This window comes from Bufo bufo, chromosome 2 (genome assembly GCF_905171765.1).
Source record: "Bufo bufo chromosome 2, aBufBuf1.1, whole genome shotgun sequence".
Classification (NCBI taxonomy): Eukaryota; Metazoa; Chordata; class Amphibia; order Anura; family Bufonidae; genus Bufo; species Bufo bufo.
The window spans coordinates 55,428,311-55,452,268 of NC_053390.1; the positions used below are offsets into that span (position 1 = coordinate 55,428,311).

The 23,958-nt window shown below is 47.0% G+C and overlaps 1 protein-coding gene across 2 annotated transcripts in view; it reads left to right on the forward strand.

Annotated features, from left to right (window-relative positions):
• SMAD2 (SMAD family member 2) overlaps positions 1-23,958 on the forward strand; it is a 62,095-nt gene that overhangs the window by 22,962 nt on the left and 15,175 nt on the right. The window contains exons 3-6 of one of the 2 annotated variants that reach the window (XM_040421122.1): positions 10,516-10,605; positions 12,205-12,398; positions 14,822-14,956; positions 22,919-22,993. In XM_040421122.1, the coding sequence (XP_040277056.1) occupies positions 10,516-10,605; positions 12,205-12,398; positions 14,822-14,956; positions 22,919-22,993 (494 nt within the window). The remainder of the gene's footprint in view (positions 1-10,515; positions 10,606-12,204; positions 12,399-14,821; positions 14,957-22,918; positions 22,994-23,958) is intronic. The other variant, XM_040421123.1, reaches the window with a different exon arrangement.

Consider the following 23,958-nt stretch of genomic DNA (forward strand, 5'->3'; position numbering starts at 1 on the left):
CCAATAACTAATAGCAGGGCTTGTAAACACAGGGTTTACACCTCACATTTTTTACCATTTTTGCCAGACTGCAGGAAAAACAGGTTTTACTTAGGATTGCGGTCTGTGCTTCACATCAGCAGGGCATATAGAGTCAGCGGCTCCTTTAAGAGCCTGAGGATTGTCCAGGGCTGTGGAGTTAGAGCGGTAGTGAGGGCAGCCATAGTCAATGTGGAGCGCGTCTCTACAGTTAAAGGGGTCCTCTCACTTCAGCAAGTGGCATTTATCATGTAGAGAAAGTTAATACCAGGCACTTACTAATGTATTATGATTGTCCATGTTGCCTCCTTTGCTGTCCGGATTCATTTTTTCATCACATTATACGCTGCTCGTTTCCATGGTTATGACCACCCTGCAATCCATCAGTGGTGGTCGTGCTTGCACAATATAGGAAAAAGCACCAGCCTATGTGCGCTCCCATGGTCCCGGCCACCAGAGAGGCTAACGCTTTTTCCTATAGTGTGCAAGCACGACCACCACTGATGGATTGCAGGGTGGTCTGTAACCATAGAAACGAGCAGTGTATAATGTGCTGAAAAAATGAATCCAGCCAGCAAAGGAGGCAATATGGACAATCACAATACATTAGTAAGTGCCTTGTATTAACTTTCTCTACATGATAAATGCCACTTGCTGAATGGAGACCATTTTTGTGGAATACCTAAAGTAACCCAGTTTCTGAAATATGCTTTGAATAGTTTGAGGGGTGTAGTTTCTACAATGGGGTCATTTATGGGTGGTTTTTATTATGTAAGTCCCTCAGTCACCGAATTGGTCCTGGAAAAAAAAACTGTTTCAGAAATTTTTTGGGAAATTGGAAAAATTGTTTCAAAATGTATTTTTCGGTCTACAAAACATGGATCCGCAAAAAATAAGGATGACGTCTGTGTGCATTCCGTGTTTTATGGAACGGAACAGCCGGCCCCTTATAGAACAGTCCTATCCTTGTCCGTGATGCGGACAATAATAGGACATGTTCTATTTTTTGTTTTGCGGAATGGACATATGGAAATGGAATGCACACGGCGTGACGGTCTGCAAAAAAGAAACACGAATGGGCACCGAAATAAAATACGTTTGTGTGCATGAGCCCTAAAGCATTTAGACCCAAATTTACCGTTAACATGAAGTACCACGTGTGATGAAATGGTTTGGATAAGTAAAAGCGTTCCAAAGTTACCACAAAGTGACACATGTCAGATTTGCAAAGTTGGGACTGGTCAGGAGAAGATGGTACGGGGGTAAATGGTCCAGTCTGGAAGTGGTTAAAAGGGTTATCTGAGAATTTGCTATCAATGTCACTTGTGAACGGCAGAATCTCATTCACCATAATAGATTTCCAAAATGAAAATGGGCCAGGTACTTGAGGGTTAAGGCGTTATTACGTGGGGCAATTATCAGGGATGAGTGTCTGTATGAACATGTCAGTGTGCCACCCATCACCTGATGATCGCATTTTGTATCCGGTGCGTAAAATCATGGTTTGCCAGCAGCGCATCGCTGGTGACCAGTGAATGTGTGTGGGGATGAGACATTGCAGTAGTGATTGTTCATCCCTATGCTAAAGTGATGATTGCTCCATATAAATGCAGCTCTCACCTCTATTCTCAATCTGGCAATTATCAGGGATGTTCAGTTTGTTCCTGATAATTGTCAGGGCATAAGTGCTACTTTCCATAAGGCCTCATGCACACGATAGTATTTTTTCACGGTCCGCAAAACGGGTTTCCGTTGTTCCGTGATCCGTTTCATTTTTTTTTCTCCGTGTGTCTTCCTTGATTTTTTGGAGGATCACCAGACATGAGAAGTGAAAAAAAAATCTAAGTCAAGTTTGCCTTGCACGGATCACGGACGCGGATGACAATCTTGTGTGCCTCCGTGTTTTTTCACGGACCCATTGACTTAAATAGGTCCGCGAACCGTTGTCCGTGAAAAAAAATAGGACAGGTCATATTTTTTTGACGGACTGGAAACACGGATCACGGATGCGGATGACAAACGGTGCATTCTCCGAGTTTTCAACGGACCCATTGAAAGTCAATGGGTCCGCAGAAAATCACGGAAAACGGAACAACGGACACGGAACCCAACAACGGCCGTGTGCATGAGGCCTAAAGCCGTTATTTTACTGGGGTAATTGTAATTTTGGTGCTCGGGGAGTCGGCAGCTTCTGGTCACTAATCTCCAGAGAGAAAGGGGATCAGTCATGTTTTAATCTAAATTTTCCAGACCCTTCTCTTTACTGAAGGGAGTCGTCGGCGGATGGTCCCACCGGACCCCATACACACGAGACTTCACTGGAGGCTCCTTGTTTGAACGGTTAGGGGTTCAGCTCGGCGTCTGAATGGATTTCTCTGCTCAAGATAATCTGATTTAAAAAAATTATATAATTTCACGTTGTTTGAGTCTAATTGCATTTGGCCCGTCTCCTGAAGCTGAGTGTGTGCTGGCTGCCCCCTTGAGCGTCCCACGTTGTGTAATCCCTCTATCTGTTTGCTTTGCGGCCTCTCAAGTATTTGATAAAAATACCAGAGGTCAGCTACGCTCCTGTAATGTAGAGAGCATGGAAAGTATTATAAAGTTCCAGGGCTAAGTTACTTTTATCACTGACTGTTTCGTCTTCGACCTGTTACCCATCCTCTAAACACAGCCTTTTCTTTCATATGGGACTGGTGACCTCACCGAAAAAGAAGACGCGCTTTGTGGTCTGCTGTCTTCTGGCGCTCTGAGCACCAAAATCAACAATTTATCCCGGCCAGAAAGACAAGATGTCAAAGGGTTGTCCGGCTGACACTTTATTCTTCAAAAATGGCATAAAATGGCATAAGAAAGTAAAAAAGTGACACCGCACTATCCCAACCGCCCCTCAAGTTTTCCAATACAATTACAATGGTAAATGTATGGTGCCATTAAAAAAATTTGTCCTGCAGAAAAAAAGTCCTCATATGGCTATGAGAATGGAGAATGTAAAAGGTTCTGGCTATTGGAATGTGCCAAGAATAGGCACAGTCTGTATGCGCGGGCATCGGTGTATTAACCCTCGCATTGCCGCAGTCAGCGCTGATCACGGCATGTGCAGGATCCTGCCGGGTCCAGGGTGACCATTGGGTCCCCGCGCTGCTGTGACGGGTACCCAATGGCAGGAAAGGCAGCCTGGCTGCCTTCCAGGAGAGCCTGTGAGATCCAGCCCACAGGGTGTATTACACTTACAGCCAATGCATTACAATACAGAAGTATTGTGATGCATTGTAAAGGGGATTAGACCCCCAAAAGTTGAAGTCCCAGAGTGGGACAAAAAAATTAAGTTTTACAAAAAAATTAAGTTTCATGTAAACCCCCCCCCCCCCCCCCCAAAAAAAAATCATCCTTTTCCCAAAATAAAGCAAAAAATTTTTTGCAAAAAATAGGGGGGAAAATTTTTTGACTTATTAGGTATCGCCATGTTTATCGACCGACTCTATAAAAATATTACATGACCTAACCCCTCAGATGAACACCGTCAAAAAAATTAAATAAAAACTGCGCTAAAACCCCATTTTTGTTGTCACCTTGTTGTCACCTTACATCACAAAGTGTAATAGCAAGCGATCAAAAAGTCATATACCCCCTAAAATAGTACCAATCAAACCGTCATCTCATACCGCAAAAAAATGAGCCCCTACATAAGACAGTCGCCCAAAAAAATAAAAACTATGGCTTTCAGGATATGGAGACACGAAAAAAAATCATTTTTTTTTTAAAATGCTTTATTACGTAAAACTGAAACAAACAACCAAGAAAATATTTGGTATTGTCTCGTCCGTAACAACATGCTCTATAAAAATACCACATGATCTAACCTGTCAGATGAACTTTGTAAATAAAAAATAAAAACTGTGCCAAAACAGCTAATTTTTGTTACCTTGCCTCACAAAAAGTGTAATATAGAGCAACCAAAAATCATATGTAACCTAAAATAGTACCAACAAAACTGCCACCCTATCCCGTAGTTTCCAAAATAGGGTGATTTTTTTTTGTAGTCTTTACTCTGGGGGTGCATCAGGGGGTCTTCAAATGTGACATGGCAGAATAAAATTATCCCAGTGAAATCTGGCTTCCAAAAACCATATGGCTTTCCTTTCCTTCTGCGCCCTGCCGCGTGCCCGTACAGCAGTTTACGACCACATATGGGGTGTTTCTGTAATCTACAGAATCATGGCAATAAATATTGAGTTTTGTTTGGCTGTTAATCCTTGCTTTCTTACTGGAAAAAAATTGATTAAAATGGAAAATCTGCCAAAAAAGTGAATTTCTTAAATTTTGTCTACATTTTCATTTAATTCTTGTGGAACACCTAAAGGGTTAATAAAGTTTGTTTTGAATACCTTGAGGGGTGTAGTTTCTAAAATGGGGTCATTTATGGGTGGTTTCTATTATGTAAGCCCCTCAAAGTGACTTCAGACCTGAACTGGTCCTTAAATAGTGGGTTTTGGAAATTTTCTGAAAAATTTCAAGATTTGCTTCTAAACCTCTAAGCCTTGTAACATCCCCAAAAAAGAAAATGTAATTTACAAAATGATCCAAACATGAAGTAGACATATGGGAAATGTAAAGTAATAACTATTTTAGGAGGTATCACTATCTGTTTTAAAAGTAGAGAAATAGAAATTTTTAAAATGGTGAATTTTTCAAAATTTTTGGTAAATTTGTTATTTTTATAAATAAAAATGAAATATTTTGACTCAAATTTACCACTGTCATGAGGTACAATATGTGACGAGAAAACAATCTCAGAATGACCTGGATAAGTAAAAGCGTTTTAAGGTTATCACCACATAAAGTGACACATGTCAGATTTGCAAAAAATGGGCAGGAAGGTGAAAAATGGCAGGGTCCTTAAGGGGTTAAAAGGAGTGAAAGCCACAAATGCACAAAATGCAAAAATCCGCCCCACATGACTGCTTACGTGCACATGATTTCTGCACTGTGTAGAATAGATTTGTTAATTGACTTTGCTTGTACTGTATTGTGCTGTGGATTTTCCGTGCTCCAATGTCGGCTTCACAGCAGTTGTGTGTATTTCTACGTGTGCACACTGATTCGTCATTTATCCAGGCAATCTAAAAAGAAAGGCCTGGTTGCCTGAGACAAACCTGTCGCAGCTCTCCCCAATAAGGCTCCATTCACACGTCCGTGGTGTGTTGCGGACCCGCAAATTGCGGATCCGCAACACACCCGCCCGGCACCCCTATAGAAATGCCTATTCTTGTCCGCAAGCTGCGGACAAGAATAGGACATGTTCTATCTTTTGCAGAGCTGCGGTCCCGAAGATCGGGGGCGCGTTTCGCAACTGCGGATGCGGACAGCACACTGTGTGCTGTCCGCATCCATTCCGTCCCCATAGAAAATGAATGGGTCTGCACCTGTTCCGCAAAATTGCAGAACGGATGCAGACCCATTTGCGGACGTGTGAATGGAGCCTATGGGGGCATTCACATCACAGTATCTGTTTTTCGGTCCACAAATTGGGGTTCCGCAAAATACGTATAACGGCCATCTGCATTCCACATTTTCCAGGTTAGCACGTCCTGCCCTTTGTTAGAAATGCCTATTCTTATCTGCAAAACGGATGAGAATAGGACATGTTCTATGTTGTTGTGGTTTTTTTTTTGGTTTTTTTTAAGCGGGGCTGTAGAACTGACATAAGCACTGCCTGCTGTCCACATCTTTTGCATTGAAATGAATGGGTCCACATCTGACTCCCATGATGCGGACCAAAAATACAGTTGTGTGAATGTCACCTTAACCACCTAACTGTTTTGCCGGAGTCCAGCTCAGGCAGTGGGAAAAGTAGCTAACTGGAGGGGGAGGGCAGTTTTAGCTGCTGATATCTCCTGAATGGTAGCAGCTAGAGACATGGAACTGGTCTTGTTTGAAAGATGACATCCCATACAAGACAAAAATGATAGCTGAAGTCCAAGCAACAGAGGAGAAATCACTAATAGAAATTGGGTTTAGAATAATCGCTGGTAAAACCTCATTATACTTTCACTTTCAGCTGCATTCACCGCATCCCGATTTCTATCAGTGATATCTTCCCCTGTACTGAACATATCGATATTATTCTGGTATTGTCTGAAAGCTTGGAATGCCAGTGTACCTTGCAACTGAACCAGAGTTCTGGAAATGTTTTTTTTTTTTTTTTTTTTACAGTAGAAATACTACTTCGCAAAGTAACTTCGGCTCATAGGAGCCAATACATTCTAAGGCCTCTTTCACACTTGCGTTGTCCGGATCCGGCGTGTACTCCATTTGCCGGAGGTGCCCGCCGGATCCGTAACAACAGTGAACTGAAAGCATTTGAAGACGGATCCGTCTTCAAAATGCGTTCAGTGTTACTATGGCAGCCAGGACGCTATTAAAGTCCTGGTTGCCATAGTAGTAGTGGGGAGCGGGGGAGCAGTATACTTACCGTCCGTGCGGCTCCCGGGGCGCTCCAGAATGACGTCAGAGCGCTCCATGCGCGTGGGGCGCCCTGACGTCACTCTGCAGCGCTGGGGGAGCCGCACGGACGGTAAGTATACTGCTCCCCCGCTCCCCACTACACTTTTTCCATGGCAAACAGGACTTTAGCGTCTTGGCAGCCATGGTAACCATTCTGAAAAAGCTGAACGTCGGATCCAGTAATGCGCCGAAACAACGTTTAGCTTAAGGCCGGATCCGGATTAATGCCTTTCAATGAGCATTAATTCCGGATCCGGCCTTGCGGCAAGTGTTCAGGATTTTTGGCCGGAGCAAAAAGCGCAGCATGCTGCGGTATTTTCTCCGGCCAAAAAATGTTCCGGTCTGGAACTGAAGGCATCCTGATGCATCCTGAACAGATTTCTCTCCATTCAGAATGCATTAGGATAATCCTGATCAGGATTCTTCCGGCATAGAGCCCCGACGACGGAACTCTATGCCGGAAGAAAAGAACGCAAGTGTGAAAGAGCCCTAATACTGTACGGAGCGCTCGCTCCGTACAGTATTCAAATGGAATATTATGCAAATCGACTTTGGATTTTTCATCTGAAGTTGATTCGATCATCCCTAGTCTGCATGTATAAAACCATTACTTATTGAACACGTGTATTCTGTTCCTTAGGCCTCATGCACACGACCGTTGTGTGTTTTGCGGTCCGCAAAACACAGATGGCGTCCGTGTGCGTTCCGCAATTTGCCTTTTGATATAACTGCCTATTCTTGTCCGCAAAGCGTGGACAAGAATAGGACCGGTTATATTTTTTTGCAGGCCATGGATGCGGACATCTTTTGCGCCACCATTGAAGTGAATGGGTCCGCATCTGAACCGCCAAAACTGCGGCTCGGATGCGGGCCAAAACAACGGCCGTGTGCAATGAGGCCTTACTTGGAGTTTATTTCTTCCGATTAAAGTCACTGACATATAAAAAAGAGCTTTTTACGTGTTGCAAGCAGACACAGAACTTACAGCGTAATCTCCATGAGTGAAAGGACGTACGGATTGCTCAAGCTTTGCTTTATAGGCCCCTTTTTTTTTTTTTTTTTTTTTTAAAACCTCCAGTGGTTGTGAAACTACAACTCCCAGCAAGCATACTTTTTGAATGAGCCTTTAATACACCACAGATTTTCCTCCAGCAGTCCTGAGGTGGAAAATCTGGAGTGTATTAACCTTGAGCATACCCTTAAAGGGGTATTCCAGTTGTAGCAAGTTATCAACAGTATAGGGGATAACTATCAGATCGGTGGAAGTCCAACCGCTGGGACCTCCACCGATCATGAAAACGGGGGCCCTGTACCCTGTGGAGCCCCCCTAAAGTGCATGGTGTGTCTGGTCGGAAATGTGCGCCGCACCATTCATTTCTGTGGGAGCTCCGGAGACAGCCGAGCGTTGTACTGGCATAGTATGTCAGAAACTATCAAGGAATGCCCGGCTCCTGAGCCCACCACCGATTGGGGTTTACTGCCTCTCCTTTTAGAGATGTGACAAACCACAGTATGGCAGCTCGTCAGATTAGTTAGCCACCATGAAACATGTCGGGGGGGGGGGGGGGGGTTTAATTCTGCTTTCTGTATTTATTTTTAATGAATTGCATCTTGGTATGGCAGGAGAAAACGGGGAATGGTCGAGGTATGGACTGGTATAACCTGTGCCTGGCACCTGAGACTTAGCACGGTGCAGCTGAAAACAGCGAGTATTCAACTTGATAATGACCACGTGGTTTGCGGTTTACATGCTGGCGTGCTCTACATGTATCCGAGCCTTTGAGGAAGGCTTTGGCTCGTCTCCTGCCAAGGTGGCACCTGGTTCAGCAGCGAGCACGGCTGGACCCTCGTGATGCAACAGAAAACCGCATGGCCGTGCAACCTGCTGCGGTTAGATAATGGCTGGTTAAAAGAATTTAATTTTTAATGGCCATTTGCTTTTGTGGGTAAACCTGTAAGCTGCGCGGCCATTGACTGACAACCAACTTCTACCAGCTGCATCCTTCAAGTGTGATTCTGCCCTAAGTTATAGATCTGAAGTGTATATATATATATATATATATATATATATATATATATATATATATATATATATATAAAAATGCCAATTATAAGCAGCAACTTAATGGTGCCTGATTGCTGCGCATCTGAGAAGGGTGGAGCAAAATATTTTTATATTTTTTTATGTGCTTCACATGTAGTCATCCACTTGAAATTTTTGTTACATGTTCCTTGGCCACGTGGCAGTTAGCGTGGTATCTGCTACATGTACAGACACTCTCTTCAGGGCGTCATCATTCTTAGTGACACCTCCTGGTAACGATTAGAAGCACAAACTATCTTTTAAGCCTCGATTTGGAAACAACCCAGTGATGAGAACGAGAAAAATCCCAATTTATCCACATTTCTCCCCGTCTCATGTACATACAGGATTGTGATATTCACACATGGAGATTGATTTTCTCCTGGAGCTCTTATGGAAGCAGCAGTTACACTGTGCTAATACGTTATAGTGTGAATGGGTATTGGTAGGATTTGCTTGCTGGGGGTCCGAGCTCTGGGCCCTGGTGTAGCGCTGCGTCCCCCCCACTCTTTTGCAGCAAGACCTATTTGAGTGAATGGATGATGGTGCATTTCCCTGTACCACCAAGTGGCTGGGAGAACCGCCATGCAGAGACCGCCTATAAGGGCAAGTCTTACATGGGCCGATGTCGGGCATTAAAATGTGCGAGGCCGCTCTCCATTTCTGTGGGCGTTCCAAAAATGGACGAGCAGGCGGAACTTCGCGTGAATGGAGTCCATGCTGCAGTGCACTTTCATTTACTTTGGGGCCTCCATTCTAGAGATAGGTGCGGATCCCAGAGCTGTCTGACACTGGGGTATGCCACCAATATCTGAGATGAGACAGCCCTTTAAACATGCTCTTGTGCCTCTCGCACGATCTTATGAAAAGTGATAGATGGACGAGCCATTGTCCATCCCGTATTCACTTTGCATCTTGCTGGCAGCACAACCCTTTACACCGGGCAATGTGCTTCCGATGAAGATGCCATTACCTCACAAAAGAGTGTTTTGCTTGTTTTTTGGTTGAATGACGGCACCTTTACCAGAGCAATTATCCGGAAGGAGCGCTGTTTATTCCCGACATTATTTTCCACTGTAGGAAAAACTCTTTAAAGGGGTTGACTCATCACCGACATCGATGGCATTTTGCAGCGTCACCTCTGGGACTCGCTCCTACCTGGAGAATGGTGCGCTCTCCGTTCATCGAGTGGAGCACAGTTGGTTATTTTCGGAAGTCCCATAGGAGTAAATGGTGAGTGCACTGCGCATACGCCACCACCTTTCTATCCACTGCCATGGGACCGCCGGAAATAGCCAGGAACTCCCTTAGTGATGAATGGAGAGCGCCCTCTACACTCGTGGGTGCTTTCTATTCACTGTGGGGGTCTCGTTCTGGAGATAGGAGCTGATTCCAGAGGTGGCGATATGCCACCAATGTCTGAGATGGGAACAGCCCTTTAAGTCTCACTAGTGGGGGGGGGCGCAGTATATTCTATCGGTATTGATATTGGCCTACCTGCAAGGTCTGCTTCTCTATAGCTTATGCATTAATACAGGACCACCAACCGCTCTGTGCCGACGCCATGACTTGTGTGTGTCATTCATGTTCCGCCGGTCATTTTCGGAGGTGGAGCGGGAGACGGGGGGGGGGGGGTTGTCCTGAATTCTGTAAATCCTCCGAGCTGCATTGTGATATCCATCCACTCTCCTCTCCTCTGTGTTCAGCTTTTCCACATTGTCATAGCTTCCTTCCGATCACTTCTTCCATTTAACCCCTTCCTTTACACTAACGATGCCATTCTTTTGTATCTTATATGTGAAGGAAGTGTTCTGTACATTTTCTCCATGTTTTGACCTCATGGTATATCAAGTAACCATGCTTCCATTGTTCACATCAATTTTTGTTTTTTTTTTCAATTTATTGCACAGCACTTGCTCTGAAATTTGGGGACTGAGTACACCAAATACCATAGATCAGTGGGATACCACAGCCCTTTACAGCTTCTCTGAACAAACCAGGTGAATATTCTGCACTCTGTCGCCTAGAAGGAGAGGGAGAGGGTCTAGCCGTGTATCACAGGATGCTTCTTAATCAGTTTACATTCTGGATGTTAATTTTTTTATTTTTAGCTTTTATGTTTTCTTTTCTTTATTAGCTGATGTTTTGACCAACGAAATCAGATTTTGGAGTGTGCCTGTTGATCGGCCACGGTGGAAGTAGCCATCTTGTGGGTGGAAACGTTAGCAATTGACGCCGTCTGTTCCTTGCAATTCGATCGGCCTCGGTGCCCTGAAAACCTGATTCCCTTCCACCGTGCTAGACAACACGTACATTTTAAATCCGTTTAACGGACCCCAAGCGTAGCCCGTAGAGCTGCTTATTCAATCCATCATTCCACGGTTCTTTTTGTCAGCCATTTGTATTGATTGAGGAGCAAGAGAATTGACGCTTCAAACAATACTAGATTATTTCTCAGTTTTATTCAGTTTCATTTTTTTTTCTTTTCTGTTTGTCTTTTTTATTTTGTTCATTTCATAACCATTTACATCTGCATTTGTGTATGTACATATGCAGTTAGTCTTCATGGTCTATTGTGCGAAAAGCAAGCGGGGGCGTTAGAAGGTAGGTTCACCGTTGAGCACCATTTCGACAACTGAAAAAGTTGAGTCACTTTTGCAAATATGTCACATCGTAGCGCTCCAGGGCTGCCTTCGCAATTCTTCCATGTCTGATGTATGCAAATTGCCAGAGAGAGAAAGCTCTGCGCAGCGGACAGGGAGCAAGGGTAAGCGTTCAGCTTGTGAAGAATTTTGAATGCAACTCTGGAGCACAAGATGTGTAACGGACATATAAAGTGCCTCAGCTTTTTATGTAGGTTTATTCCATAGGTAAATGATGTTCAATAGTGGACAGGCTTTAAATCGGGTATTTTTTTTTAAATTTTGTTTTTAAATTTAGACTGCTTTTACTTTGCCACGCTTCTCCTTAATGCATCTTGCAGCTGATAGCGTCTGCTTTTACACTAGTCGGGCTTGTCTCCGAGTGTAGGTAACTATTAGTGTAGAGCAGCTAGGGGGCGCTATAGGTGCAGTCCTGAATTTTCTCATCAGGATGGTTCTGCTGTGCAATATGCCGCCTCCTGTGAACATTAGGATACATGTCAGTGTCTCGGCTTTGCTTATGTTTTTGCTCTTTTTATTTTTTCTTTTTTTCCAGCGCTGCTGCCGTCTTTGTGTTTGCATGATGATCTAGCCTCCATTTTGCTGCAGCTTCTCTCTACGCTTGGTTATAAACTCGAGTGTATCTTCATTTTTTTTATCTTTTTTTTTTCTGCCTCTCAACCAGTTGCCTTTCTGCCAGGTGTATGTGCTACGTGTAAGTGGCTGGTACATGAATCCACAGCCCTGTACCTCCTCGTCTCGGTGAATGCTGACGTAGCTCCTGCTTTCTCTGTGTGCTCTCTCTGCTGAAATCTTCCATCTCCTCTTCTTGCTTCAGTGTTTGTACTTTTAACGCGATGGGATAATTTAATGGTTTCTTCTTTCTTTCTTTCTTTCTTTCTTTTTTTTTTCCATTTTTTTTTTTTTCTCCCTAATATCCATTCTTGCTCTGCCCAGGTCTCTAGATGGCCGCCTTCAAGTGTCTCACCGCAAGGGCTTACCCCATGTTATTTACTGTCGTCTTTGGCGCTGGCCCGATCTCCATAGTCATCACGAACTGAAGGCGATTGAAAATTGTGAATATGCTTTTAATCTTAAGAAGGATGAAGTTTGTGTCAACCCTTATCACTATCAGAGGGTGGAGACGCCAGGTAAGTACACTCGTCTTATGCCTCTCTGTGATCAGTTTGGCGTCTGCTTACTCCGACAGATTCATATACGATCCTTTATGAAACCAGTCGTAACAAAAAACTAGACTGATCTCGTTGGATGGCACTGGGTAGAATGGCACAGCGGAGCGCTGCTTGCTGTTCTGACGCACTGAAAATCCAATGACGTCAATGGACAAGTGACAGGGTTTTCTCACTAGACCTGTATCTTATCTAAAGGATAGGTGATAACTCTTCTGGGTGCCTGATCACAAGAATGGGGGTCCTGGACTTCTCAGTGTGAATGGAGCAGTGCTGCGCATGTATGCCCAAAACTCCTTTCACTTCTTTGGGACTGCTGGAGATAACGCCAAGTGCTTTATTCAGCGGTCCCATACAAATGAATGGAGTGGTGATATCACATGTGAACCCTGGCATCCTTGTTCTCATGATCACTTAGGCTCCCATTGGTTGAATACTCAGCGATGCTCAGGATAGGTCATCAATATCAAATCGGCGGGGATCTGAAACCCAGCATCCCCGCCAATCAGCTGTATGGGCGTGGTGGACCCCCGCCGATTTGATATTGACTTATCCTGAGTATAGGTCATCAATATTAAAAAAGCCTAGACAACCCCTTTAAGAATATCGGCTCCTTCCTACTGTAAAATGTCCTTCAAAGTTTTTGCAAATACCGCAAGACTTGCTTTGTTTCGCCTCTATCATATCAGTTCGTTTATTTGCGTAAATTACTGTATCAAAATCCTAAGCTGAATTCTGCTCCATGCCTCAATAACGAAGCCGAGTTTGACTTAGTATTTTCATATAGTCATTTATGCGAATAAACGAACTGAAACGTGATAGAGGCAAGAAGAAGTCTTGCGATATTTGCAGAAACTTTGGAAAGGCCTCCGCAGAGGACATACATTTTACAGTAGGACGGAGCCCTTATTGTTAACCCAGTTTTTAGATACAGAAATCCAAACCCAATTTGCTTAACCCTAGTTATTAGACACCACGATCTGCCGCCTGCAAAGATAAGTTTTTAACATTCCAAAAGATTTGCATTGCCCAATGATCGAGCGTTTGTTTGTTCATCGGGCAATCGTGGCAGTTTTAGGCCTCCTGCACACGGCCGTTTTTTTTTCCAGTTTACTGGCCGTTTTTTGCATTCCATATACGGAACCATTCATTTCAATGGTTCCGCAAATAAAACTGAATGTACTCCGTATGCATTCCGTTTCCGTATTTCCGTTCCGTTTTAACATAGAACATGTCCTATAATTGCCCGCAAATCACGGTCCGTGGCTCCATTCAAGTCAATGGGTCCGCAAAAAAAACGGAACACATACGGAAATGCATCCGTATGTCTTCCGTTTCCGTTCCGTTTTTTGCTGAACCATCTATTGAAAATGTTATGCCCAGCCCAATTTTATCTATGTAATTACTGTATACTGTATATGCCATACGGAAAAACGGAACAGAAACGGAAACACAACGGAAACAAAAAACTGAACAACGGATTTGTGAAAAACGGACGGCAAAACACTGTAAAAGCCATACGGTCGTGTGCAATAGGCCTTACACTGCAGAATGATCTCTAACAAGTAACCATATGAATGCTTGTTAGCGATTTATCTCTCAAAAAATCGGGTAGTGTAATGCATGCTTTAGAGAGGAGAAGCAAAACATCCTGTTCCCTGCAATCTACACCGAAATCGGTATATGACCGTGCCCCAACAATAAGGGTACATTCATCCCGTGTCTGCAGTGTCCATCTTCTATATGCACTAGCGCAGGGATGGCTAACCTGAGGCTCTCCAGCTGTCGCAAAACTACAACTCCCAGCCTGCCCAGACTACCTACAGCTATCACCCTACAGCAGGGCATGGTGGGAGTTGTAGTTTTACAACAGCTGGAGAGCCGCAGGTTGGCCATGCCTGCACTAGCGCATACATTTTTTTAATATTGTTTTTATATGGGATTCTAGGGTGACATATATATATATAATGAGGATTATCGTTAATTATATAGCGCCAACATATCTGTGTTTTACAATTTAGAGGGAACATGTACAGAGTGGACATTACAGATTGAAAAGTTAACAGTTCAGACAATAGGAGTGAGGGCACGAAAGCTTGCAATCTATGATTGTATCATAGCAACCTATGCAGTATTAGTGGTCTGGGAAAAGTGGCCATCACACAGACCACACATGGTTATGTGAAAACAGCCATACAGCTCCCCCATGGGCATGACTGCTCAGACTGGCCAACCATGCATGTTTACTACCATAAAACTGGGCAGCATTTGGGGGGTGAGTGCTATGTAATTCTTTGTGGGTCGTTTCAGAATGTAGAAAGGCTCCATGATTTGTGTCCTTGTCCTTTTACACTGTGATGGAATGTTCTTTCTCTCTGCTGTAGTTTTACCGCCTGTTCTGGTGCCGCGGCACACGGAGATATTAACAGAACTTCCTCCGCTCGATGACTACACGCATTCCATTCCGGAGAACACTAACTTTCCAGCAGGAATTGAGCCCCAGAGCAACTATATACCTGGTGAGTTCAAAAGCTGCTCATTAATATACAAACCCCCTCTTAAGGGGGTTGTCTAGGGTTAGAAAAACATAACTTTTTTTTTTTTTTACCAAAAACCTCTTCATGGGCTGTGTGTGGTATTGCAGCGCATCCTCATTCAGTTCAATAGAGCTGAGCTGCAATAACAGACAAAATCCATGGACAGTAGTGGCACTGTTTTTGGAAGAAATTGGACGTATTTTTCAAATCCTGGTCAAGCCCATTAATAAAATTCACTACCTTTGCTATAGGGCAGGGATCGGCAACCTTCGGCACTCCAGCTGCTGTGAAACTACAGCTCCTATCATGCACACTCGGCTGTTCTTGTAACTAGTGTTGAGCGAACTTCTGTTTTAAGTTCGGCGTCTAAAGTTCGGCTTCCGGTTAGCGGAGAATCCCGATATGGATTCCGAATTCCGTTGTGGTCCGTGGTAGCGGAATCAATAATGGCCGATTATTGATTCAGCTACCACGGACCACAACGGAATTCGGAATCCATATCGGGATTCTCCGCTAACCGGAAGCCGAACTTTAGACGCCGAACTTAAAACAGAAGTTCGCTCAACACTACTTGTAACTCCAATAAAAGTGAAAGGAAGATTCTGGGAGTTGTAGTTTCAGAACAGCTGAAGTGCTAAAAGTTGCTGATCTCTGCTTCAGGGAATAACATTGTTGAGCTCTCAATCCAATCTACCTGCCTAAGGCAGGCTGTCAGTAAAACACTGACTAATGTAATGCTGTATGTTATCGAAGGGTGTTTTCTCGCCCAGTTTCCTTGGGGGACACAGAAGACCTTGGGTATAGCTCATCTCCATAGGAGGCGTGACACTAAGTGAAGACTGTTAAGCCCCTCCTCCACAGCTATACCCTCAGCCTGGAGAGAGAGACTGCCAGTTTTTGCTTAGTGTCCAAGGAGGCAAGACACTCCCTGCTCTGCAGGGCTGGTTTCTCCTTGTTTAAATTTTAGATTTTTACTTTTTTCTTTTCTTTTTGTTCCAGATCATCAGGGATAACAGAGACGCACTAGACCTCTCTGTTCTCCCGGGGTTGAGCTGCGCCAGTGCCGGTCACCCGCACTGCTGCCTCCCCCACAGAAGACAAGGTGGATCAGGGCAGCCCAGCTCCCCTACATCCCGCCAGCCCAAGGGTCGCCCGCACGCCAAGTCCCTCTTCCAGCGTCCTGCCACTACGGTGCCAGTAGCTGAAGGGGCGACCCTGCTGGAATGGACCGAGGGTGAAGACGGCTGTGGTAAGAGAGAGGCTTCTCCAGCCCTACGTGCCCCACCCCCCCACCCTGGTCTCCTGCGTGCCTGACCCCCATACTGGGCCTCTAGTCCCCTGCTGGATCTATGCGGCAACATAGTTTATTTCTCTATCAGCACAGGCACCCGGTCTCTGGGTCCCCCCCTACATCTCCTACCGGAGTATTGCTCCAGGCCTGAGGCTCCTGACGGCTGTGGAGTAAGGCCTCGCCTCCGGCCGACATTGGTATTCCGGTGCGGCCGGGCGCCGCAAAAATCTTAGCCCAGGCTCCGCGGCCTGCTAGGCCGCCATTCCGGGTCCCTGACTTTTCCGGCCGGCGGGGTGGGCTCCCGCGGCCGGCAAGCCGCCATTCCGAGCCCCTGACTCTTCCGGCCGGCGGGGTGGGCTCCCGCGGCCGGCAAGCCGCCATTCTGGGCCCCTGACTCTTCCGGCCGGCGGGGTGGGCTCCCGCGGCCGGCAAGCCGCCATTCTGGGCCCCTGACTCTTCCGGCCGGCGGGGTGGGCTCCCGCGGCCGGCTTTGGGCTTGACTTCTAGGCCCAGCAGGCCCCGGCCGACCGTCGGTGCCGGTCGGTGGGGCTCCGCAAATTTTGGCCCAGGCTTCGCGGCCTGCTGGGCCGCAATTCCGACCGGCCCGCGGGGTGGGCACCCGCGGCCGGTTTGATGCACCGCTCCGCCTCAGGTCCCGGCGGTATATACCGGGCGCCGCAAAATTTAGACCCCGGCTTCACGGCCTACTAGGCCGCAAAATTCCGGCCTCTGGTAGAGGGGGCGGGAACTTCTCCAGGCGCGAATTCTTCCCGACGGGAGGTTCCTCCGCCCCCAGGGGATCGCAGCGCCGCCCTCCAGGCCGGATCCATGTTAACCCTTTGGGTACAGGCCGGATCCCAATGGGCCTGTATGGCTGGCCCCCCTTTTTCCTGACTACTGTGCCCCTATATGGTGGCCCCCTTTAGCCTCAGAGAGGCTGTGTTTTAAAAAAAAAAAATATATATATATATAAAATAGATTTCTTTTGGACTGCGCAGGACGCTGCAGCCTCATCAGTAGTGCTGCATGTCTGCATGCCCTCTTTCCACAGGCGGCATAGTGTTGCGCTTCCAACCTGCGTCGCTGCTAGGGCATTTCCCCTTTTAGGCGGTTTTCCTGCCCTCTTCCAGGATACGGCGCTGGCCAAGTGCATGCGGCCCTTCCGTAGGCAGCATTCATCATCTCTCCAGTTATGGTGCCTGCCATGTGCATCCCCCCCTTCTAGGCGGGATACTGCACTCTCCCTGGCTGCCGGCTGGCCATGTGCATGACCCCCTTTTAGGCGGAATACTGCACCTTCACCGGATACGGTGCTGGCCATGTGCACGACCCCCTTCCATAGGCGGAATGCTGCACTCTCTATGGATTTGCTGCCGGCCATGTGCACGACCCCCTTCTCTAGGCGGAACGCTGCACTCTCACTGGATTCACTGCCGGCCATGTGCGTGACCCCCTTCCATGGGCGGAACGCAGCGCTCTCACTGGATTAGTTGCCGATCATGTGCATGACCCCCCTTTTTAGGCGGAATACTGCACTCTCACCCGATACGGTACTGGCTATGTGCACGACCCCCTTCCATAGGCGGAACGCTGCACTCTCTCTGATGGGCTATGATGTACTTATGTACTATGTTACTATGCTGCACTCTCACTGGTTTCGCTGCCGGCCAATAGGCATGATACAGGCAGCATACATACATCCCTCTGTCTGTGGTTGTTTTCTCGCAGGTACGTTACTGGCCATGTGCATGTACCCCATACATGGCGGGGTGCTTGCACTCTCGCTGGATCCGCTGTCGGCCATATGCATGACCCCTCTTCCGTGGGCGGTGTACGCACTCTCGCTGGATTCGCTGCCTGCTATGGGCATGCCTTCCTTCCTCAGGTGACATACACACATTCTCACTGACTGTGTTTGTCTCTCACCAGTACGTTGCTGGCCATGTGTATGACTCCCATACATGGCGGGTGCACGCACTCTCCCTGGATGAGATGCTGGCCATGTGCATTACCCCCCCCTTTTTTTCTGGGCGGCATGCTTCACTCTCACCGGATACCTTGCTGGCCATGAGCATGGCCCTCTAACATGGGTGGAACGCTTGCACTCCCATTGGATACGGTGCTGGCCTTGTGCGTGACCACCCCACATTCCATGGGCAGAATTTGGCACGCTCATGAGATTCACGGCTGTCCTTGTGTGGCTGTGCTGGACTTGTACATGTCCCCCTTCATTGGCAGAGTAGTTGCACTCTCGCTAAGTCAGTGTTGGGTGTATTATTGCACACTCACTTAATGCTAGGATAACCCTGTGCATGTTCCCCTTTCACTAGGTGGACCTCCTGCGTTCCTGCTGGATTATAGGGTATGTCCTGCTTCTCTGAAGTAGGTACGGCCTTAGGCATCACTCCCTTTTGGGACCGGCCTTTGCACTCTTGCCGACTGCAGTTTGCCAGATACAATTTCCCCCCTTTCGGGGCGGACTGCTTGCGTTCCATCGCATGCTATACTAGGCTTGTGCATAACTCCCTTGCAGGTTGCACTTTGCAATTACGTACATGCTGTGGCACTCTGTGGCGAGCCCCCTTTTTCGCTGAATTAACCTTTTTGCAGTGAGCGGACGTTCTTGTGCGTTGTTTGGGCCGTGTATGCCTTCTCCTCCTGTAGGTGGGTTGGCCTTCTCACTGCTTACGGGCTGCTCGTACGTATGCCTCATCTGCTTCCTGCGGCATACTTTTGTTTTCTTGGGATACGATGCTTGCCGCAAGCCTTGCACTCGTCTCTAAGGAGTTCATTCTGTCCACCTGACCCGGACGGGCTCTACTTGCTCTCTGCTGCACGGAGCTGGGTGGTACTCATTCATTTAGTTGGCCCTTCATCCCAGGGAGTGTTCGTGGTTCCTAGATGCGTGCCCATTCGTCCTTCCGCGGTATTGCTTCCCTGCGCTAGTGGTCACATGGTCGAGAGTGCTGTTGTCTGGAGCGCCCCTCGAATTCTTCATTGGCTCTGGCAGGACTGCGGTTCCCTTGCCTGCTGCAATTTCCTCCTCTTCGGATGTAGTGTGGTATGAGTCCTTCCTCTTGGCGCCTCTACGCTTCAGTCTGATCTGCTACCAGGTGCGGGCCGCTTTTCTCGGGAAGGTCACCCAAATTCGCTTGGGTGCTCGATTACCCAGGTCGGAGGACCTCCACCTTGGGTTCTTCAGGGTATTCGCCTTCTGCGAGGCGGTGAACCGGGCATCTCACAGTGTAGCAGGGTTCTGCTTTTGAGCTGTCCTATGGCTTCCCTGTTGCCCACTCCTCCGTTTGGTTGGAGGGGGTTATGCCGGCCTCTGCCTCGACTACCTTATCTCGCCGGCTCTGTTTGGCTCCCGCTCGGTACAGATCACTCCGATGTGGCTTCTGTCCCGCCAGACTTCAGAGGCTGTTCCCTCACTGTCCTCCCCTCTGGGGAGAGCATGGTGGTTCATGTGGATGGTTCCGGTGTTCCTTTTGGCCTCGTACTGTCTCCCTTGTTCACACTGGCTGTATTAGCTGTGCCTATTTACCGAGTCTACCGCGTTCTGTCCTCCCGCTGAGTGCAGATTGCGTGGTCCATTCTAAGACAATGGTCCTGCTGTAGACTTACCTTCTCGGTAACTTGGGGGGACTACCTTTCGGTCCAGATTGTCCTTTGATCTCCCACACCGGGACTGTAGAACATGGCTACATCAGCATGGACTTTAGCCTGTCTTGTCCTGGCATCTGGCGTATACTGGGCGGACCCTTTGGTTCCGTTCCGTCTGTCCTTCTGCTCCCCCACTCGGGTGGATACGGGACAACGTTGCTCGGGGGCCGACGGGACCAGTTTTGTCGACTTCTGCCCGTGTTACTGGTCTGCGCCTGATCACATTGCGTTTTCGCCCGCTTGCCAGGCGACTCCAGCGGGTTCGCTACTGTCCGCTCCTGGACGAAATACAGTAAGACTTATGGTTTTTTTGTCTGGGGTTCTGTGGGAAGCTGTGCATTCCCCACTCTGACTTTTTCTCTCCCCATGGTTCTGTCTTTTTTCCAGTCCGGCCTGGACCTGGGACTGGGATTCCTTTACTTGAGGTGTCAAGTGTCAGCGCTATTCTTCCTCTTCCAGCGTTCCCCGGCCCTCTGGGCCTGTCAAGACCTTCTTACTCGAAATGGCTCTTTGGTTCCTCTGTACTGTCCTTCGGTACCGCCCTGGGAACTACATACTGAGCTCTCGGCGCTCCAATCTTTTCCTTGGAGCCGTTACAGAAGTTCTCTCTACCCCGCCTGTCCTGTACGGTTGTGTTTCCGTATCAGTCGTGTCTCTGACGGGTGCCTGAATGGCCCCTTTTTGTTCTGAGCCTTCTGTCTTTTCCCAGGACAGGGCTGTTTCTACATCCCGTTCCTTCCTTCTGAAGGTGGTGTTGCCTTTCGCTTCAACACTTCACCGATTTGGACGTTGTTTGGGCCTTGCCGGTTTTACTTGGAGATCTCCGACTCTTGTCGACGTTCGGTCTCTTGGGTTTCCTGGAGGTCCGCGCTTAGAGTTGACGGACTCCAGGGTGGTTTTCCTCCGCTTTATCAGATTGGCTATTACTGAGGTTACCGCACCGAGGGCAGGATCTGCCTTTGCTGTCACCGTTCATTTCACCAGAGCGGTTGGTGCCTCCTGGGCCGGAGGCATTGGGCTTCGGCCATGCATTTGAGCAAGGCGGCCACAGGTCTTCCTTGCACGCTTTACAGAGTTCTACAGGGTGCATACTCTGGCTTCGGCGTATGCTGCCTTGGTCCGCCAGGGTCTGCAGGCGGCGGTTCCTTGATGCCTTCGGGTGCTTCGCCTTGGAGCTGTGGTCCCTCCCCTTTTGGACTGCTTTTGAACGTCCCAAGGTCTTCTGTGTCCCCCAAGGAAACTGGGCGAGAAAACGAGATTTTTGTATAACTTACCAGTAAAATCTCTTTCTCGCTCTTTCCTTGGGGGACACAGCACCCACCCATTCATTGTTTTTCTCTAAACGGTTTCCGAGTTTGTGTTACCCGTTGGGTAGTTGGCTTGTTGGTTCCTTGTTGGACTTTGCCTTTTCTCACTGCTTGGACACGCAACTGGCAGTCTCTCTCTCCAGGCTGAGGGTATAGCTGTGGAGGAGGGGCTTAACAGCTTTCACTTAGTGTCACGCCTCCTATGGAGATGAGCTATACCCAAGGTCTTCTGTGTCCCCCAAGGAAAGAGCGAGAAAGAGATTTTACTGGTAAGTTATACAAAAATCTCGTTTTTCCCAGTGGAGGCCTCTGACGATTGGCACTTGCGCACACTGTGATATGCGTTACCCATATTTTCCTTGAGTATATGTTTTTTTTTGCTGGATGCCTTTTGATACAATAACATAATCGACTGACCTGTTCTATACCACAGTGCCATAAAAACAGTGGCAAAATAGTTTTTTTCCCCCATCCCCCCCTTTAGAAGAATGATTAAAATGTATTTTATGTACACCAATATTGTACTATTAAAATATAACTCCTTACTCAAATTATATGTGGCTATGTCAGTGGGTTATTTTCCCAAAGTAGACCATAGTCTTAATGGGTTTTTTTCCATTTCAGGCAATAGTAGCATATCACTAGGCTATAGAGTCCCACCTTTGGAACCTGCTGCTGTCTGCCGTCTCCAGAGCACGCACCCCCCTCCCCAAAAGTGAAGGCGTGCAGACCATGCAAGCTCGGCCACACACCATTCTCCACAGTGGGAGTTTTGAAAAAAGCAGAGTGCTGGCTTGGCTATTTCTGGCAGTCCTATAAGCGGTGTGGTGACATGCATGCACTTTCCATTCACCACTGTGGGACTTTCCAAAATAGCCGTGCCAGTGCACACTCTTTCATTTCAGGGGCCCTGTTGTGGAGAAAGAAGCGGGCCCTAGAGGTGGAACCACAGTGATATGCCACCAATGTCTGAAATGGATATAACCCTTTATGGCACGTCAACAGGATTTAATACAAATGTCTGATAGATGCGGGACTCAGGCCTACTATAGAACAGGGCTCCTTTATAAACCACTCCTCACTTCATCACATGTGAAGTGATGTATGAAAGTAGCCAAGCCGCACAGTTGCTGTAACTGCTGTCTGCCACATGATATTCTGGTGTTCCTTCAGGGAATAGCGTTATCAGTGTTTGGTAGAATTATATTCGGTAATTGCTGTTTATGCAATTACCAAATTCTTTCCTAGCACTCCCTATTTTTCAGTCTTGATTGCGGTGCTGCCCAGTGTTATATATATTTATTACCAGTATATGATTGGTAAATAAAGACTGGGAGAAGGGAGATGTGGCTGCAGTTTCTCCTGGGTTTAGGGCTCCAGCCGTCTATTATACTCCACTATAGTTATCATATCTACAATGGGAATTCAATAGAGAACAGAAATCACATGGGCTTGGTGTTTCATTCCTTATTTTCCACTATGACCCAGCTGTTTTACTACTTATCAGGTTTTGCTTGTTGAATTGTTTTTGTACTTGATCATTAATAAGGGCGCATTCGCACATGCCAGTCTTATCACAATTTTTGCAAAGCTGCAGCAAAAAAAAAAAGTTACGGATTTATAAAAAACACTGCTTTAGATTCTGTCATGTTTTCTATGGGCTAATTAATTCTATTTCTACAGAAACTCCACCTCCGGGATACATTAGTGAAGATGGCGAGACTAGCGATCAGCAACTTAACCAAAGCATGGACACAGGTACCCTTGCCTTCAGTGGGGTTACTACAGATTTATGGATAAGGAGGATATTAAGGATTATTAAGAAGAATAAAGTGCAGTTGAATTAAGGTGGATTTTACGGGGATCGGTCACCACTCCTGATGTACGTTTTAGCAGCTACTCACATTCCCCGTGTACTCATCATTCTGTAGCATCTATTCTTATACTGCCTGTTGTGCCATTTCTCTATTAGTCCTCCTAGAATTGTATGAACAAATTGCCCGCAGTCTACAATAAAGGCCCAGCTGTGTGTTAACAGTTGAGGGTGTGTCCCTGCACAGTCTGATATTATCCAGTCAGTGCAGCCATTGTGCAGGGACACCCCCCCCCCAACCCCCCCCCCCCCCAACTGGTAACAAACACCATCATTTTAAACTGCTAGGGATTCATTCATAGATGCTCCAGAATTGTTGTCATATGAGATACGGAAAACAGACTTTTCAGGGGAGGGGCCAGGTCGTCTTTTAAGGGCTTTTCCGAGATTTTGATACTGATGACCTATCCTATGATCATGGCGGTCTGACACCCAGGACCCCCGCCGATCAGCTGTTCGAGAAGGCACTGACTCTCCTGTGAGCGCTGTGGCCTTCTCCCTGCTTACCAAGCACAGCGTCGTACATTGTATAGTGGCTGTGCTTGGTATCACACCTCAGCCCTATTCACTTCAATCAGGCTGAACACGATATCAAGCACAGCCACTATACAATGTACGGCGCTTTGCGTGGTAATCTGAGAGAAGGCCGTGGTGCTCACAGGAGAGACGTGTTGGACCCCCACCGATCCGATACTTAAGACCTGTCCTGTGGATAGGACATTAGTAGTCTTGAGCTTCATACCAAAGATCTGAAGTCGATTCGTTCAAAAACTTTGATTTTAATGCTGTCTCTGTACAGCATTAAAATGTATGGGCTGCGCATAGACTTCAGTGAAATAATTTAGTATTC